This window comes from Aquarana catesbeiana, linkage group LG05, assembly GCF_042186555.1.
Source record: "Aquarana catesbeiana isolate 2022-GZ linkage group LG05, ASM4218655v1, whole genome shotgun sequence".
Classification (NCBI taxonomy): domain Eukaryota; kingdom Metazoa; phylum Chordata; class Amphibia; order Anura; family Ranidae; genus Aquarana; species Aquarana catesbeiana.
Window position 1 is genome coordinate 640221473 of NC_133328.1, and position 17959 is coordinate 640239431.

At 45.4% G+C, this 17959-nt stretch overlaps 1 protein-coding gene across 1 annotated transcript in view; it reads left to right on the forward strand.

Annotated features, from left to right (window-relative positions):
• LOC141145607 (rho GTPase-activating protein 39-like) overlaps positions 1-17959 on the forward strand; it is a gene marked incomplete at its 5' end in the record, with an annotated part of 174282 nt that overhangs the window by 143565 nt on the left and 12758 nt on the right. Inside the window, 1 exon segment of the mRNA XM_073632433.1 lies at positions 8436-8605. Coding sequence (XP_073488534.1) covers positions 8436-8605 — 170 coding nt within the window.

Genomic DNA, 17959 nt, shown 5'->3' on the forward strand with positions numbered 1-17959 from the left:
CCAGCAGGAGGAAGGAGGTCCTGATTCTTCTATATAGATCTTTATATCACTAGAGGGATCACCAGCAGGAGGAAGGAGGTCCTGATTCTTCTATATAGATCTTTATATCACTAGAGGGATCACCAGCAGGAGGAAGGAGGTCCTGATGCCCCTATATAGATCTTTATATCACTAGAGGGATCACCAGCAGGTGGAAGGAGGTGCTGATTCCTCTATATAGATCTGTATATCACTAGAGGGATCACCAACAGGATGAAGGAGGTCCTGATTGCTCTATATAGAACTTAATATCACTAGAGGGGTCACCAGCAGGAGGAAGGAGGTCCTGATTCCTCTATATAGATCTTTATATCACTAGAGGGATCACTAGCGGGTGGAAGGAGGTACTGATGCCTCTATATAGTCCTTTATATCACTAAAGGAGTCACCAGCAGGAGGAAGGAGGTCCTGATTCTTCTATATATATCCATATATCACTAGAGGGGTCACCAGCAGGAGGAAGGAGGTCCTGATTCTTCTATATATATCCATATATCACTAGAGGGGTCACCAGCAGGAGGAAGGAGGTCCCAATTCCTCTATATAAATCTTAATATCACTAGAGGGATCACCAACAGGAGGAAGGAGGTCCTGATTCCTCTATATATATCTTTATATCACTAGAGGGATCACCAACAGGATGAAGGAGGTCCCAATTCCTCCATATAGATCTTTATATCACTAGAGGGATCACCAGCAGGAGGAAGGAGGTCCTGATTCCTCTATATAAATCTTTATCTCACTAGAGGGGTCACCAACAGGAGGAAGGAGGTCCCAATTCCTCTATATATATCTTTATATCACTAGAGGGATCACCAACAGGAGGAAGGAGGTCCTGATTCCTCTATATAGATCTTTATATCACTAGAGGGGTCACCAGCAGGAGGAAGGAGGTCCTGATGCCCCTATATAGATCTTTATATCACTAGAGGAATCACCAACAAGAGAAAGGAGGTCCTGATTCCTCTATATAGATCTTTATATCACTAGAGGGATCACCAACAGGAGGAAGGAGGTCCTGATTCCTCTATATAGATCTTTATATCACTAGAAGGATCACCAGCAGGAGGAAGGAGGTCCTGATTCTTCTATATAGATCTTTATATCACTAGAGGGATCACCAGCAGGTGGAAGGAGGTCCTGATTCCTCTATATAGATCTTTATATCACTAGAGGGGTCACCAGCAGGAGGAAGGAGGTCCTGATTGCTCTATATAGATCTTTATATCACTAGAGGTATCACCAGCAGGAGGAAGGAGGTGCTGATTCCTCTATATAGATCTGTATATCACTAGAGGGATCATCAGCAGGAGGAATAAGGTCCTGATTCCTCTATATAGATCTGTATATCACTAGAGGGATCACCAACAGGATGAAGGAGGGCCTGATTGCTCTATATAGAACTTAATATCACTAGAGGGGTCACCAGCAAGAGGAAGGAGGTCCTGATTCCTCTATATAGATCTTTATATCACTAGAGGGATCACTAGCGGGTGGAAGGAGGTACTGATGCCTCTATATAGCCCTTTATATCACTATAGGGGTCACCAGCAGGAGGAAGGAGGTCCTCCTTCTATGTTTGGGCAGAACATAGATCTACTATACTCAAACAAGGTTAAAAAAACAAAAAAACAGGCAGACCCGACAAAACACTTGGTCTTTTTCTGCCACCACTCTTCTACGTTTCTATAAGACTCTGTGTGAGGACACTGGACATTGCCGGACAATCAGTGACAGAGGACAGGAAGACAGCTTTGTGACCTGCAGGTGGCTCCCAATTAGAGGACGGACATCCGCGTTTTGTACCAGTGCCAGGCATGGAGAATGTGCTTCTGCAGAGACGGACTAATGCGAACAGATGGCGTTCAGTGAGAGTGGAGCACAGACCAGAGGATTGTGTCTGCAGCTTTCTCAAATTTTAATTGAATTGTGACCTTTCTAGATTAGAGGATCTTCCAGAGAGTTCTCCATCTTACTGAGACCAGGGGCCGGTAAATTCTTTCAGAACCTTCAGAGCAACCAATATTAAAACTTTATCCACACAATAAAATCATAGGAGTTTATGCATTGAAATGCTGGAAGGCTCTGGATGGTGTTGGGTGTCACTGTGGGGGATGTGGGGGTAAGATTTTTGGTGAGAGCTGGGGAAACTGTAGTCTCTGTGGGAGGCTGGGGCTTTTTAGGAGCAGTGTGAGAGACCGTAGGACCCTGCGGGGGCTGGGCTTCACTGTTGGAGGTTGAGGTCACAATGGGGGAAATGGAAGCTCTGCAGGAGACTGGTGCTTTATAGGGGCATTGAGGAAGACTGTAGGACCCTGCAGGTGCTGGGGTTCGCTGTTAGAGGTTGAGGGCATTATGAGGGAAATGGAGGATCTGCAGGAGGCTGGTACTTTGTAGGGGAATTGTGAGAGACTGTAGGACCCTGCAGGGGCTGGGGATCACTGTTGGAGGTTGCATTGTGGGAAACTGTAGGGCCCTGCAGAGGCTGAGGGACACTGTTGGAGGTTGAAGGCTCAATGGGGAAACTGGAGGCTCTGCAGGAAGCTGGGGCTTTGTAGAGGCATTGTGGGAGACTGTAGGACTCTGCAGGGGCTGGGGGTCACTGTTGGAGGTTGAGGGCACAATGGGGGGAATGGAAGTTCTCCAGGAGGCTGGGGCTGTGTAGGGGCATTGTGGGAAACCATAGGAACCTGCAGGGGCTGGGGGTCACTGTTGGAGGTTGAGGGCACAATGGGGGAAATGGAGGCTCTGCAGGAGGCTGGGGCTTTGTAGGGACATTGTGGGAGGCTGTAGGATCCTGCAGGGGCTGGGGGTCACTGTTGGAGGTTGCATCATGGGAGACTGTAGGGGCCCTGCAGGGGCTGAAGGACACTGTTGGGGGTTGAGGGCACAATGGGGGAACTGGAGGCTCTGCAGAAAGGTAGGGCATTTTTCGAGTGAATTTTGGTAAACTGTAGGACCCTGCAGGAGCTGGGGGTCACTGTTGGAGGTTGAGGACACAATGGGGGAAATTGAAGCTCTGCGGGAAGCTGGGGCTTTGTAGAGGCATTGTGGGAGGCTGTAGGACTCTGCAGGGGCTGGGGGTCACTGTTGGAAGTTGAGGGGCACAATGGGGGGAATGGAGGTTCTCCAGGAGGCTGGGGCTGTGTAGGAGCATTGTGGGAAACTATAGGAACCTGCAGGGGCTGGGGTTCACTGTTGGAGGTTGAGGGCACAGTGGGGGAAATGGAGGCTCTGCAGGAGTCTGGGGCTTTGTAGGGGCATTGTGGAAGGCTGTAGGATCCTGCAGGGGCTGGGGGTCACTGTTGGAGGTTGCATTGTGGGAGACTGTAGGGGCCCTGCAGGGGCTGAAGGACACTGCAAAAGGAGCCCCAACCAAGTATTGAGTGCATACTATACTGTACATGGACATACTTTTCACTAAGCCAACATTTCTGTATTAACCACTTGCCACCTTTGCACTTTACTGCTACATATCTTTGGTAAAAAATAACCCAAATCAGTTTATTATTATTCGGACTTTATTAAATTATAGAGTCTACACGCTATGGTGGCAATCATTAAAAATTGATCACACCTCATGTACTGACGGCCTATCTCATTTCTTGAGACCCTAACAAACCAGGACAGTACAAATAACCCCCAAATGGCCCCCTTTTTTTTAGAAAGTAGACAATCCAAGGTATTTAGCAAGAGGCATGGTGAGTTTTTTGAAGTTGTATATTTTTTTCCCCACAATTCTTTGCAAAATGAAGATTTTTATCCTCCTCCCCCTGCTCTTCACTGATTGGTGAACCTCTGCCCATCTTTACTTCTGAGACACTCTGATTCTCTAAGATGCTCTTTTTATACCCAATCCTGTGACTGACCTTTTGCCAATAAACCTCATTCCTCGCAAAATGTTCTTCCAGCTCTTGCTTGTTAGTACCACTTACTTTACCAGATTCTTGTTGACCTGTCCCAACTTTTTTGAGATGTGTTGCTGATGACCGTTTTTTTTTTTTTTTTTTTTTATTAAAATGGTCCATTTTCTCAGTTTTGATATATTTTCTATTATCTATTGTGAATACAATGTGGGTTTATGAGACTTGCAAATCCTTGCATTCTATTTTTATGTAGAATTTACACGGCACCCCCAACTTCTTTGGAATTTGGGTTGTAAAAGAGTCAGCACGCAAGCAGAACCCTTATAGAGAAGCTGAGATGTACTTATATTAGCTCAGCAGGAAAACTCTCTTTATCTGCTATAAAAAGCAGTGGCAGTGCGTCCATAAGGGCGCAGGAGCGCCGCCCCCCCCTCTCCTGTCACTCTCTAATCACCATAGATAGAGTTATGCATTGCATGACTCTATCTATGGTCGCTCCTGACACCCCCTAGTCAGGTGTCCGGCTCCTTTTCGGTCACCAGGCACCTGAATTACAGCGGAGGGGGGTGTATTTTGGAAGCACCTGATTAGAGCCGTAGGCTCTAATAGGCATCCAAAAAAGTGAGAAGCGGGCGCAACGTTCCTAGCCAAAGGAATCCGCTTTGCTAACATTGACCCGCCTCTCAGCCAATCAGGTTGCCGGGTCTGTTACCGGTCGCCTGATTGGCTGAAACGTCAGGCGCTGTTATTGGACGCCTATCAGGCATCCAATCATAGGAGAGGAGGACGGGAGAAGACTCATGGAAGACACTGCTCGCCGTCGCCCGCTGCCCCACTGAGACTGGGTAAGTGAGGGGCAGAAGGCGAGCGGGCGGGGGCGGGGGGGATCACAGCGGCAGCATTTGATGGCACTGTAGGAGCATTTGATGGCACAGTTGCAGCGTTTGATGGGCACAGTGACTGCAATTGATGAGCACAATGGCAGCATTTGATGGCACAGTGGCATCGTTTGGTGGGCACAGTTACAGTGGCTGCAATTGATCAGCACAGTGGCTGCGTTTGATGGCACAGTGGCGATATTTGATGGCACAGTGGCTGCGTTTAATGGCACAGTGGCTGCGTTTGATGGCACAGTGGAGGTATTTTATGGCACAGTGGCTGCGTTTGATGCCACAGTGGCGGTATATGATGGCACAGTGGCTGCGTTTGATGGCACAGTGGCTGCGTTTGATGGCACAGTGGCGGTATTTGATGGCACAGTGGCTGCGTTTGATGGTACAGTGGCGGTGTTTGATGGCACAGTGGCGGTATTTGATGGCACAGTGGCGGTATTTGATGGCACAGTGGCTGCGTTTGATGGCACAGAGGCTGCGTTTGATGGCACAGTGGCTGCGTTTGATGGCACAGTGGCGGTATTTGATGGCACAGTGGCTGCGTTTGATGGCACAGTGGCTGCGTTTGATGGTACAGTGGCGGTATTTGATGGCACAGTGGCGGTGTTTGATGGCACAGTGGCTGCGTTTGATGGCACACTGGCGGTATTTGATGGCACAGTGGCTGCGTTTGATGGTACAGTGGCGGTATTTGATGGCACAGTGGCGGTGTTTGATGGCACAGTGGCGGTATTTGATGGCACAGTGGCTGCGTTTGATGGCACACTGGCGGTATTTGATGGCACACTGGCGGTATTTGATGGCACAATGGCTGCGTTTGATGGCACACTGGCGGTATTTGATGGCACAATGGCTGCGTTTGATGGGCACAGTGAGGCTGCAATTGATGTTTTTTTTTTTTTTAGAATTTTTCAATTTGTTTGCGCCCCCCCAATTTTGAGCACCAGCCGCCACTTTTAAAAAGGCAAAATATTGCCAAGCAGATCGGTATGGGCGGAATGATTGATCAGCTGTAGTCAGAAACAGGCAGGAGGGATGAGTGGTGGAACACTGCCACCTAGAGGCCAATCCTGGTATGCACTCTGCTGGAAGGAGTGGAGACACTGCAGTACACAGGGCCAGAAGTGGTTTTAGTGCATACAAACATAATGCAAACCTCAATGTAATACCAAATATCAGCATGCAATATTTTTTATATTTACATGCATTAAAAAAATTATTAAAATTTATTTGTCCTCACAAGAACACATAAAGGACAATATACACACACACAACCACTACATGTTTTCTTTAAATCTGACCTCCGCCTTCCCTTTAGTCTTGCACAAGTTGTAAAGGCAGCTCCTCTACAAAAATGGCTTACTCTGATTTCCTGGCTGGAGGACATCCAACGTCATCTAGCCCTTTCCTCCCCACCTCTGACTTGGTTCCCTTCTCTCATTCATGGGATTGCAGTTATTTCAATCATGGAGGCTCAGCGTCACGCGGGAGCATTGCAAATGCAAATACAGCCTGCCTAGGAACCCCCCCTCCTCCGGGTTGACACCCACCCATCAAGTCTAGACCCCAGTGATGAGATCAGCGGGTCTAAAATAAGTTCACTGAAAATGAAAAGTTTTAAAAAAAAATAATTTTACCATGTCTATGATGGGGGGGGGGGGGACAGGAAAGGCAAAATATAAGCCTTTTAGGGCCAGTTCACACCACATGCAGTCCAGTGCATTTTTTTTTCTGCATCAAAAACGCATAGAAAGTAGGTTATATGGTTTTCAATGGCATAGTTCACACCAGTGCTTGCAGTTCCAGTTCCAGAAAAAAAAGTAGAACATGCTGCGTTTTTCCTGCACTGGATTGTACTGGAACGCTGTAAAAAGCATCAAGAAGGCACCGGAACGCACCAAAAACGCACCGGAACACCCACGTTCTTATTTAAGGTTAAGAAAAAAAAGGGGGGGGAAATGCACTGGACTGCATCAAAAACGCACCGAAAACGCATCAAAATCGCGCATGCAAAAAAGCATCTGGAGCACATCCGGACTGCGTTTCTATGGTGTGAACTGGCCCTTAAAGGGGGATGACTGAAAGTTAGACATGCGGTTTGTTTCATTCCGAATCAAAACATTTTTGTTGTTCGGAAATCTGGATGTATCCGAATTTCTGAATGACAGTGATAGCGAATCTAAACGAATCAGAAACAACAAAACTAAATTTCAGATGAAGATTCAAATCGCTTTCAAATTCCAAAGAGAGTAAAATCGAATAAAAATCAAAGGAATGGGATAGAAAACAAAAGAATATAATATAATAGAGTAAAACAGAACAGAACACAAAATTCAAGAATAGAAAAAATTAGAATAAAAAAATAAAGGGATGGAATATAAAATAAAAGAATAGAAAAAAAAACAATAGAATAGAATAAAATAATAAGAATATAACCACCTTGCGAAATTTGAATTTCGAATAGAATAAATTTGAAATCAAATAGAAATCAAATTGAAAAACATAGAATAGAATAAAAAAGAAAATTGAATAAATTTGAATAGAATAGAAAATAAAATAATAGAATGGAATAGAAAGAAAGAATAGAACCCTTTCCCCAGAATTTGAATAGAAAATAAAATAATAGAATGGAATAGAAAGAAAGAATAGAAAGAATAGAACCATTTCCCCAGAATTTGAATAGGATAGAAAATAATAGAACAGAATAGAAATTAAAAAAAATTGAATAGAATAGAAAAAAACAATAGAATATAATAAAATAGAAAGAATTTAACCATCTTCTGAAATTCGAATTTCGAATAGAATCAATTTTAAATCAAATAGAAAGAAATAGAATAGAATAAAATAGAAAATTTAATACATTTGAATAGAATAGAAGATAATAGAAAATAAAATAATAGAGTGGAATAGAAAAAAGAATAGAACCACATTTCCCCAGAATTTGAATAGGATAGAAAAGAATAGAACAGAATAGAAAATAAAAAAATTGAATCGAATAGAAAAAAACAATAGAATATAATAAAATAGAAAGAATTTAACCATCTTCTGAAATTGGAATTTCGAATAGAATAAATTTGAATACAATGAAAGGAATAGAATATAATAGAAAAGAATAGAATAGAAAAAAAGAATAGATTAGAAAAAAACAATATAATAGAATAGAAAGAATATAACCATCTTCAAAATTCGAATTTAAATTGATTCTAAATTTACGAATTTAGTCAAAAAATGAGTTTAATTCAACCGAATTTGGAAAGTTTGATTTGATTAGAATTCGAATAAACAAAACAAATTCTGTAAACAAATGAAACAAATTTAACTAAAGTCATTTGTGTAAATAACGAATCGAAATGAAACAATTTTTTTTCAGTCTACTGAAAGTAACATTTGGGCTCCCCATTTATCCCGTCATCAGAATTGTCACTATTTTAAGCGGAGCTCCCAACTTTCAGGAACAGCTTGATGTTCTCCTGGAAATATTTTCCCCGTGTATGGTGGAGTCAGTTTATACTATTTGTAAAGTGTGTTCAACTTTCTATAACCCCCCCCCCCCCCCCCCAGGGGTGACATTGCAGTACCGGGGTGTAATAGGATGATATTTGTGTATGTGGAGTGACCTTTCTTCTCTCCCCCCCAGCCTCCTTATTGAAGCTCTGGTACCGGGAGCTGGAGGAGCCGCTCATCCCACATGAATTCTATGAACAATGCATCACTCACTACGAGAACCCCGAGGCGGCCATCGATGTCGTCCATTCACTTCCTAAACTCAACAAGATGGTGCTGTGCTACCTCATCCGCTTCCTACAGGTACGTGTTATATGGTATGTCCTCTCCGCTACACCCAGTGCCTCATCCGCTTCCTACAGGTACGTGTTATATGGTATGTCCTCTCCGCTACACCCAGTGCCTCATCCGCTTCCTACAGGTACGTGTTATATGGATTGTCCTCTCCGCTACACCCAGTGCCTCATCCGCCTCCTACAGGTACATGGTATATGGTACCCTGTTTCCCCGAAAATAAGACCTAGCATGATTGTCGGTGATGGCTGCAATATAAGCCCTACCCCCCAAATAAGCCCTACCCTGTTTCCCCAAAAATAAGCCCTACCCTGAAAATAAGACCTACAAGGACTTTAACTAGGGCTTATTTGGGGGGTAGGGCTTATGTTGCAGCCATCACCGACAATCACGCTAGGTCTTATTTTCGGGGGAAACAGGGTATGTCCCCTCCGCTACACTCAGTGCCCCATCAGCTTCCTACAGGTATGTGTTATATGGTATGTCCTCTCCGCTACACTCAGTGCCTCATCCGTCTCCTACAGGTACAGCCGTGGCCAAAAGTTTTGAGGATGACACAAATATTCGTTTTCACAATGTCTGCTGCTTCAGTGTTTTTAGATCTTTTTGTCAGACGTTACTATGGTATACTGAAGTATGTTAAAATATATAAGTGCAGCGCAAACATAAATTCTAAACGTTGGTGAACAACGAGTCCCAGAATATAATTATCAATAAAATGATGAGAAAAAGTCTAGATAGTTGGTGGACAACAAGTATAACTACAAGCATTTCATAAGTGTCAAAGAATTTTATTGACAATTACTTGAAGTTTAAAGAGCCAATATTGTTGTTGTGTTGGCCCTTCTTTTTCAAGACCTCTGATGTTCTCCCTGGCATGCTGTCCATCAACTTCTGGGTCACATCCTGACTGATGGCAGCTCATTCTTCCATAATCAATGCTTGGAGTTTGTCAGAATTTGTGGGGGTTTTCTTTTGTTCATCCACCTCTTGAGGATTGACAACAAGTTCTCAATGGGATTAAGGTCTGGGGCGTTTCCTGGCCATGGACCCAAAATGTTCAATGCTTTGCTCTCCAAGCCACTTAGTTATGACTTTTGCCTTGTGACAAGGTGCTCCATCATGCTGGAAAAAGCATTGTTCCTCACCAAACTGTTCTTGGATTGGGAGAAGTTGCTCTCGGAGGATGCTTTTTTACCATTCTTGATTCGTGGCTGTGTTCTTAGGCAAAATTGTGAGTGAGCCCACTCCCTTGGCTGAGAAGCGACCCCACACATGAATGGTTCTCAATGGCATTAAGGTCTGGGGAGTTTCCTGGCCATGGACCCAAAATGTTTGATGCTTTGCTCCCCAAGCCACTTAGTTATGACTTTTGCCTTATGGCAAGGTGCTCCATCATGCTGGAAAAAGCATTGTTCCTCACCAAATTGTTCTTGGATGGTTGGGAGAAGTTGCCACTTAGTTATGACTTTTGCCTTATGGCAAGGTGTTCCAGGATGCTTTACTGTTGGCGTGACACAGGACTGATGGCAGCGCTCACCTTTTCTTCCATGGACAAGGTTTTTTCCGGATACCCTAAACAATCGGAAAGGGGGTTCATCAGAGAAAATGACTTTCCCCCAGTCCTCAGCAGTCCAATCTCTGTACCTTTTGCAGAAGATCAGTCTGTCTCTGATGTTTTTCCTGGTGAGAAGTGGCTTCTTTGCTGCCCTTCTTGACACCAGGCCATCCTCCAAAAGTCTTCTCCTCACTGTGTGTACCGATGTCCTCACACCTGCCTGCTGCCATTCCTGAGCAAGCTCTGCACTGGTGGTGCCCCCATCCCACAGCTGAATCAAATGTAGGAGACGGTCCTGGCACTTTCTGGACTTTCTTGGATGCCCTGAAGCCTTCTTCACAAATGCAGTTAAAATGTTTTTTTTTTATGGGATTAAAGAGGAGTTCCCATTTAAAAAAAAAAAAAAAAAAAAATTAAAACCCAGCAGCTACAAATACTGCAGCTGCTGACTTTTAATTGGACACTTACCTGTCCCAGGGTCCAGTTGCAACATTCGGCTCCGTGATTGGCCGCTCAGTCATCTGGGACCTGTATTGGGTCCCAGATGATTGACAAGAGGGAGGGAGCAGAGCTGAGCCCTTCCTGTGCCGAGGGGAAGTGATGTCACCAGCCCAGGCACTGAAAGAGGCAGACTACGAGGGACCCCCTAGCAACAGGCATTTAGAGGTGAGTTAAAAAAAACATTTCCAAATGTTTTTTTTTATTTTTTTTTAGGCACATTTATGCATTTTTTTTTTGGGGTGGAACACCACTTTAAGTTGATTTTCAGGGCAAAAAGGGACTTTGTAATTAATTGTAATTCGTCTGATCACTCTACATAACATTCTGGAGTATATACAAATTGCCATCATAAAAACTGAGGCAGCAGACTTTGTGAACATTAATGTTTGTGTCATTCTCAAAAATATTTGTCCACGCTTGTACATGTTGAACCTCGTCCACATGGACATACTACAGCAGGGATATGCAATTAGCGGACCTCCAGCTGTTGGCAGAACTACAAGTCCCATGAGGCATAGCAAGACTCTGACAGCCACAAGCATGACAGGCAGAGGCATGATGGGACTTGTAGTTTTGCAACAGCTGGAGGTCCGCTAATTGCATATCCCTGTACTACAGCATACGCCCGTGCCAGGGCCAATTTTGCCAGCACAGGGATGGACAAGTGTTCCGTGCATCCCTATACAGGCAGCCACAGTCCTGTCATTAGGGACTCAGCGGCTGTACAGACACAGCCGCTGCTCCCAGTCTGTCATCCTTGCGGGTACATGGCCCTAAATACACACTGTCTGTGTTCGGGACCATGCGCCCACACAGGTGTCAGATTGGGAGCAGCAGCTGTCTCCTTCCTGCTGATGCATCCCAGTTGACAAGAATAAGATTACTAGGACAGCCCTCATGCGGGTGTACGCTGCAGTATGCCAATGTGAGCAAAGCCATATATGCAGGGCAGAGACAAAGAGTGGGCAGGAGGGGCAGCTGCCCCGGGTGCAGAGAAGCAAGGGGACATAGAATAGATGCAGGGTGGTAAACCCATTTTATGGCATGTATTAACAGAGAGGGGGCGCAATTCTGCATCCTTACCCTGGGCACTGGATGGCACTGTCCCGGTACTGCTTATATGTTATGTCTTCCGTGCTACACTCAGTGCCTCGTGCCTCGTTCGCTTCCTACAGGTCTATATTATATGTTATACCTTTCCTGTTACACTATATTTGCTTCCTATAGGTATGTGTTATACAGTGGGGAAAATAATGATTTGATCCCCTGCAGATTTTGTACGTTTGCCCACTTACAAAGGAATGAAGGGTCTATAATTTTTATCATGGGTGTATTTTATATGATAGAGACAGAATATCAACCAAAAATCCAGAAAAAACACATAATACAAATGTTATAAATTGAGTTGCAGTTGAGTGAGTAAAATAAGTATTTGATCCCCAATAATTCTGGTTCCCATAGACTGGCTACAGTAGGTGCTCATGTGATACACAGATTAGTCCTGTCAATGTAAGAAGGTTCTCCTAACGACAACTCGTTATGTGTATAAAAGACACCTGTCCACAGAATCTCTTTCTTCAATTCAAATCTCACCATCATGGGGAAGACCAAAGAGCTGTCAGAGGACGTCAGGAACAAGATTGTAAACCTGCACAAGGCTGGAATGGGCTGCAAGACCATCAGGAAGAAGCTTGGTGAGAAGGAGACAACTGTGCGATTATTCGCAAATAGAAGAAATACAAAATAACCATCAATCGTCCTCAGTCTGGAGCTCCATGGAAGATTTCTCCTCATGGGGTGAGGATGGTCATGAGAAAAGTGAGGGATCCGCCCAGAACTACACGGGAGGAACTTGTGAATGATCTCAAGACAGTTGGGACCTCAGTCACCAAACAAACCATTGGTAACACAATACACCTCCATGGAATGAAATCCTGCAGCGCCTGCAAGGTCTCCCTCCTCAAGAAGGCACATGTACAGGCCCATCTAAAGTTTGCCAATGAACATCTAAATCAGGGCTCAACATTTCAAGTCCTGCGTTACTAGCCAGGCCTCAAGGGTTATCCGCTACCAGTTGCCCCACTCCTAATTCCACCCCGTAAAACACGCCCTCATAAATTATTTCATGAGATCACACTAAAATGTTTTATGCAGAATTAAGTTATAAAAATACATTTTAACATCTTTATCCATGCCCAACAATGCAGCCTACCTGTGTCCATCAATGCTGCTTCACATGTGCCCAACAATGCTTCACCTGTGTCCATCAATGCAGCCTGCCCGTGCCCACCAATGCAGCCTGTGTCTAACAATGCAGCCTGTGCCCATCAATGCACCCTGTGTTCACTAATACATCCTGTGCCCACCAATGCAGCATGTGCCCATCAATGCAGCCTGTTCCCACCATGCAGCCTGTGTCCAACCATGCAGCCTGTGTCCAACCATGCAGCCTGTGTCCAACCATGCAGCCTGTGTCCAACCATGCAGCCTGTGTCCACCAATGCAGCCTGTGTCCAACCATGCAGCCCGTGTCCACCATGCAGCCTGTGTCCACTAATGCAGCCTGTGTCCAACCATGCAGCCTGTGTCCACCAATGCAGCCTGTGTCCAACCATGCAGCCTGTGTACACCAATGCAGCCTGTGTCCAACCATGCAGCCTGTGTCCACCAGTGTAGCCTGTGCCCACCATGCAGCTTGTGCTCACCATGCAGCCTGTGCCCACCATGCAGCCTACCTGTGCAGGGGAAGAGAGGAGAGGAACAGGAGAGCCGCCCGGATTATCAGAGCACGAGGAACACAGCGATAACAGCTTTCATTTATATTGCTGTGTTCCCCGCCACTCGCTGTCACATACAGCCCCTCATCCTGGCTGGGGAACTTTGATAGACAGATCACCCATCCCGGGATTGGACGGGTGATCTGTCTATCAAAATCCCGGGACCAGGAGGAGGGGCTGTATGTGACAGCGAGTGGCGGGGAACACAGCAATATAAATGAAAGCTGTTATCGCTGTGTTCCTCATGCTCTGATAATCCGGGCGGCTCTCCTCTCTCTTCCCCTCCGTGATCGCTGGGAGAAGGACTCCCATTCAACCCAGGCTGTCGGCGGTGCTCACCCCCCCTTTCCCAGGCAGCGCTTCCTCGCCAGCCCTCAAATTCCACTCGCAAAATGCGAGCAGGCGAGTTACATTTTTGAGGGTTGATCTAAATGATTCAGAGAAGGATTGGGAGAAAGTGCTGTGGTCAGGTGAGACCAAAATTGAGCTCTTTGGCATCAACTTGGCTCGTCGTGTTTGGTGGAAGAAAAATGCTGACTATGACCCAAAGAACATCATCCCTACAGTCAAGCATGGAGGTGGAAACATGATGCTTTGGGGCTGTTTCTCTGCTAAAGTTACAGGGCAACTTTGCCGCATTGAGGGGCCAATGGACGGGGCCATGTATTATAAAATATTGGATAAGAACCTTCTTTCTTCAGCCAGAACACTGAAGATGGGTCTTCCAGCATGACAATGACCCAAAACATACCGCCAAGGCAACAAAGGAGTGGCTCAAGAAGAAGCACATTAAGGTCATGGAGTGCCCTAGCCAGTCTCCAGACCTTAATCCTATAGAACATTTATGGAGGGAGCTGAAACGAGTTGCCAAACGACAGCCAAGAAACCTTAATGCCCCGTACACACGGTCAGACTTTTCGACCGGACTGGTCCGACGGACGCCGATGGACCAAATCCGGTGGACAATCCGATCGTGTGTGGGCTTCACCGGACCTTTAGCGGACTTTTCCAGTCGCAAATCTGACGGACTTTAGATTTGGAACATGCTGCAAATCTTTACGTCGCAACTCCGCCGGACCCAGAAATCCGCTCGTCTGTATGATAGTCAGACGGACAAAAACCGACGCTAGGGCAGCTATTGGCTACTGGCTATCAACTTCCTTATTTTAGTCCAGTGTACGTCATCACGTACGAATCCGTCAAACTTTGGTGTGATCGTGTAGTCCGGTCGTTAGAAAGCCCGTTGAAAGACCACCAAAAGTCAGTCGAAAGTCTGTCGGACAGGCTGTTGGACTTTTGTAGCTGAAAAGTCCGACCGTGTGTATGCGGCATAAGGATTTAGAGAAGATCTGTAAAGAAGAGAGGACCAAAATCCCTCCTGAGATGTGTCTAAGCCTGGTCACCATCTACAAGAAATGTCTGACCTCTGTGTTTGCCAACAAGGGTTTCTCCACCAAGTACTAAGTCATGTTTTTCTTGGGGATCAAATACTTATTTTACTCACTGAACTGCAACAAAATGTATAACGTTTGTATTATGTGTTTTTTCTGGATTTTCGGTTGATATTCTGTCTCTATCATTTTAAATACACCTATGATAAAAATCATAGACCCTTCATTTCTTTGTAAGTGGTCAAACTTACACAATCTGCAGGGGAGCAGATCATTATTTTCCCCCCACTGTATGTTATATCTTTCCTCCTATGCTCAGTGACTGCCTCGCTGTCTCAGTTAATGCCAGGCCTTTCTTTCGCTGACAGTATTTCTTTTTTTTTATCTTTTATACTGTACCTACCCTCTCCACATGTCTAATGCTTGTCATGTGATGCACTGGGTCCTTTTTGGATGGCTCCCAGTGGTGGGCAGTGCTGGTGTAATGACAGTGCCTCACTTTGCATCTGAGTGCAGGGCACAGTAGTGGTGCCCCCCCCCCAAGATGGCTTCATGATGCCCTGCACACACAGGATGTCCTCAGTCTTCTGGGCTGAATGATGCTGAGTTCCATTCAAACCCAGAAGACCGAGGACATCTTGTGGCGAAAAGAGGTTACTGCTGGGGACAGCGCTGGAAAGGAGGTGAGCATTGCAGCCATGGCTGTTTTTTTGTATTTTAACACCGTACTGGGGGACTACAAAAAGGTGCCCAGATTGGGCTTTAGTAACATATTACAGGAAACCTGTACTGATAGAAATGTGTAGGCTCCCGTTACTGGACTTTCTAAATTCTAGTTGCCTGGCCACCACTGACTTCCCTACTGTTTGAATTGTTGTCTCATGATAAGCACACATCAAGTGAAATCAGAAATCCAGATCTCCATCCTTGTTTCAGGTCAGTTATAGCATCCTCCACAATGCTCTCAGCACAGGTTTCCTGTATCAAAGGTACAGTTGTCCAATAATAAACATATAACACCCCCTCCCCACCGACTGAGTACAGCCCTGCTGTTAAAATACTTACCTTCCTTCATCTTGTGATCTTCCCTTTAGGGCAGGGGTAGGGAACCTCAGCCCTCCAGCTGTGGTGAAACTACAAATCCCATCATGCCTCTGCCTCCAGGAGTCATGCCTGTTATTGTCAGGGTCTTGCAATGTCTCATGGGACGTTGCAAGCTGGAGGGCCGGGGTTGCCTTCCCCTGCTTTAGGGCATTGCTGGGCTCTGCACAGCCTCTACAGCAAAAACACCCCCCTCTTACTTACATGCTGCAGCGCCATTTATTTCTATGGAGGAGCCAAACTCATGGCAGCCTCCAGCCATCCAGAGGAGTATAGCTCACCCATAGAAATGAGGACATTAAGTATTTTACCAGCTGGGCTGTACTCAGGGAGTGGAGGGGATTTTTTAAAGCCCATTTTTATTAGACAGACCGGTCTCTTCGAAATGCCCAGCTGTGTGCCCCCTGCAGGTAGGTAATGCTCCTTCTTGGTATTGGTGGGTGCCACAAGGCAGTGCCAGGCCTCCTCTAAACACCCAGCACCTGCAGGGGTGGCTGTGGATATAATCGATTGGATCCTTATTATTAAAATACAAGATTTTGCAGCACTTTACGATATAAAGAGAGCCAGTTGTTAGAATACAACCAATACTAGAGGGTTAGGAGGGCCCTGCTAGCTAGAGCTTACAATTTAAAAGGGAGGGGCAAGTGATAGAAAAGGTAGTAACTGTGGGGGATGAGCTGATGGAGAAAGTAAAAGTACAGCTGTTAGGTGGAAGGAGGATAGGCTTCCATGAGGAGAAGAGTTTTCAGGGATTACCTAAAGGTGGATATAGTAGAAGATGGTTGGACAGATTGGGTTAGGATGTTCCAGAGGATGAGAGAGGCTCTGGAGAAGTCCTGGAGACCAGCATAGGAAGTGATGAAGGAGCTAAAGAGCAGGAGATCTGGGGAGGAGTGGAGAGGACTGTTTTGGTGATATTTTGAGACGAGGCTGGTGAGGTAGCCTGGGGCAGAGTTGTGGATGGCTCTGTATGTTTTTGTTAGTATTTTGAATTTTATATGTTGGGCAAGTGGAAGCCAATGGAGGGATTGGCAGAGATTGGTGGCAGACACTGAATGGTTGGTAAGGTGGATGAATCTGGCAGCAGCATTCGTTAAGGAATAGTCTGTGAAGAGGTAGGCCAACCAGGAGGGAGTTGCAATAGCCAAGGTGAAAGATAACAAGGGAGTGAATTAGTAGGTTGGTGGTGTCATTGGTTAAGAAGGGGCAAACTTTGGAGGTTACGGAGGTGAAAGCGGCAAGATTTTGACAATGATTGGATGGGGGATCGATGGTAGAGGTCAGAGTCCAGGATGTAATTTAGTAAACTGGTGATGCAGGAGGAGACTGATGGGATGAAGACAGGTAGAGTGATTCGGGTATCCCCAGCATAGAAATGGTATTGGAAGCCATGGAGCCTATTCGCTGACCCAGGCAAGAGGTGTAGATAGAGAATAGAAGGGTTTAGAGGGCAGAACCTTGTGGGACCCCTATGGGAAGAGGAGAGGAGGAGGTAGAATTGTAGGTGACACAAAAGGTGTTGTGTGAGGTAAGAGGAGAGCCAGGTAGAAGCAGAGTCTTGGAGGCCAAGGAAATGCAGTTTTATGAGGAGATGCAGATGGTCAACTGTGTCAATGGCAGAAAAAAGTTCTAAGTATGAGTATGGAGCAGTAGTTCGTAAGTTTTAGGAGGGCAATTCCTGTGAAGTGTTGTGTGTGAAAGCAAGGGGTCGAGAAGATTTTTTTATCAGTGTTATCAATGCCAACCTGCTTATGAAAATGCCATTTGTCTGACTGGCCCTGGCTTCGGTTCTGATACACGAACCCAGAACTAGCAAACAGATCCACAATTCAATTTTCAAACCTGTTCCAAGTCAATAATATAGAAAGTACTGAAGCCATCAGATTAGAATGACATCTGAATATATAGTATTTTCAGAAGGCTAAAATCAGCAGTGGCAGCCTTACTTACTACAGGGTTCCTTTAAAAGACTTTGTTGATCTACAAAGAAAAACTCTAAAAAAGAAGCCTATTGAAGAAGACTCCTTATTGG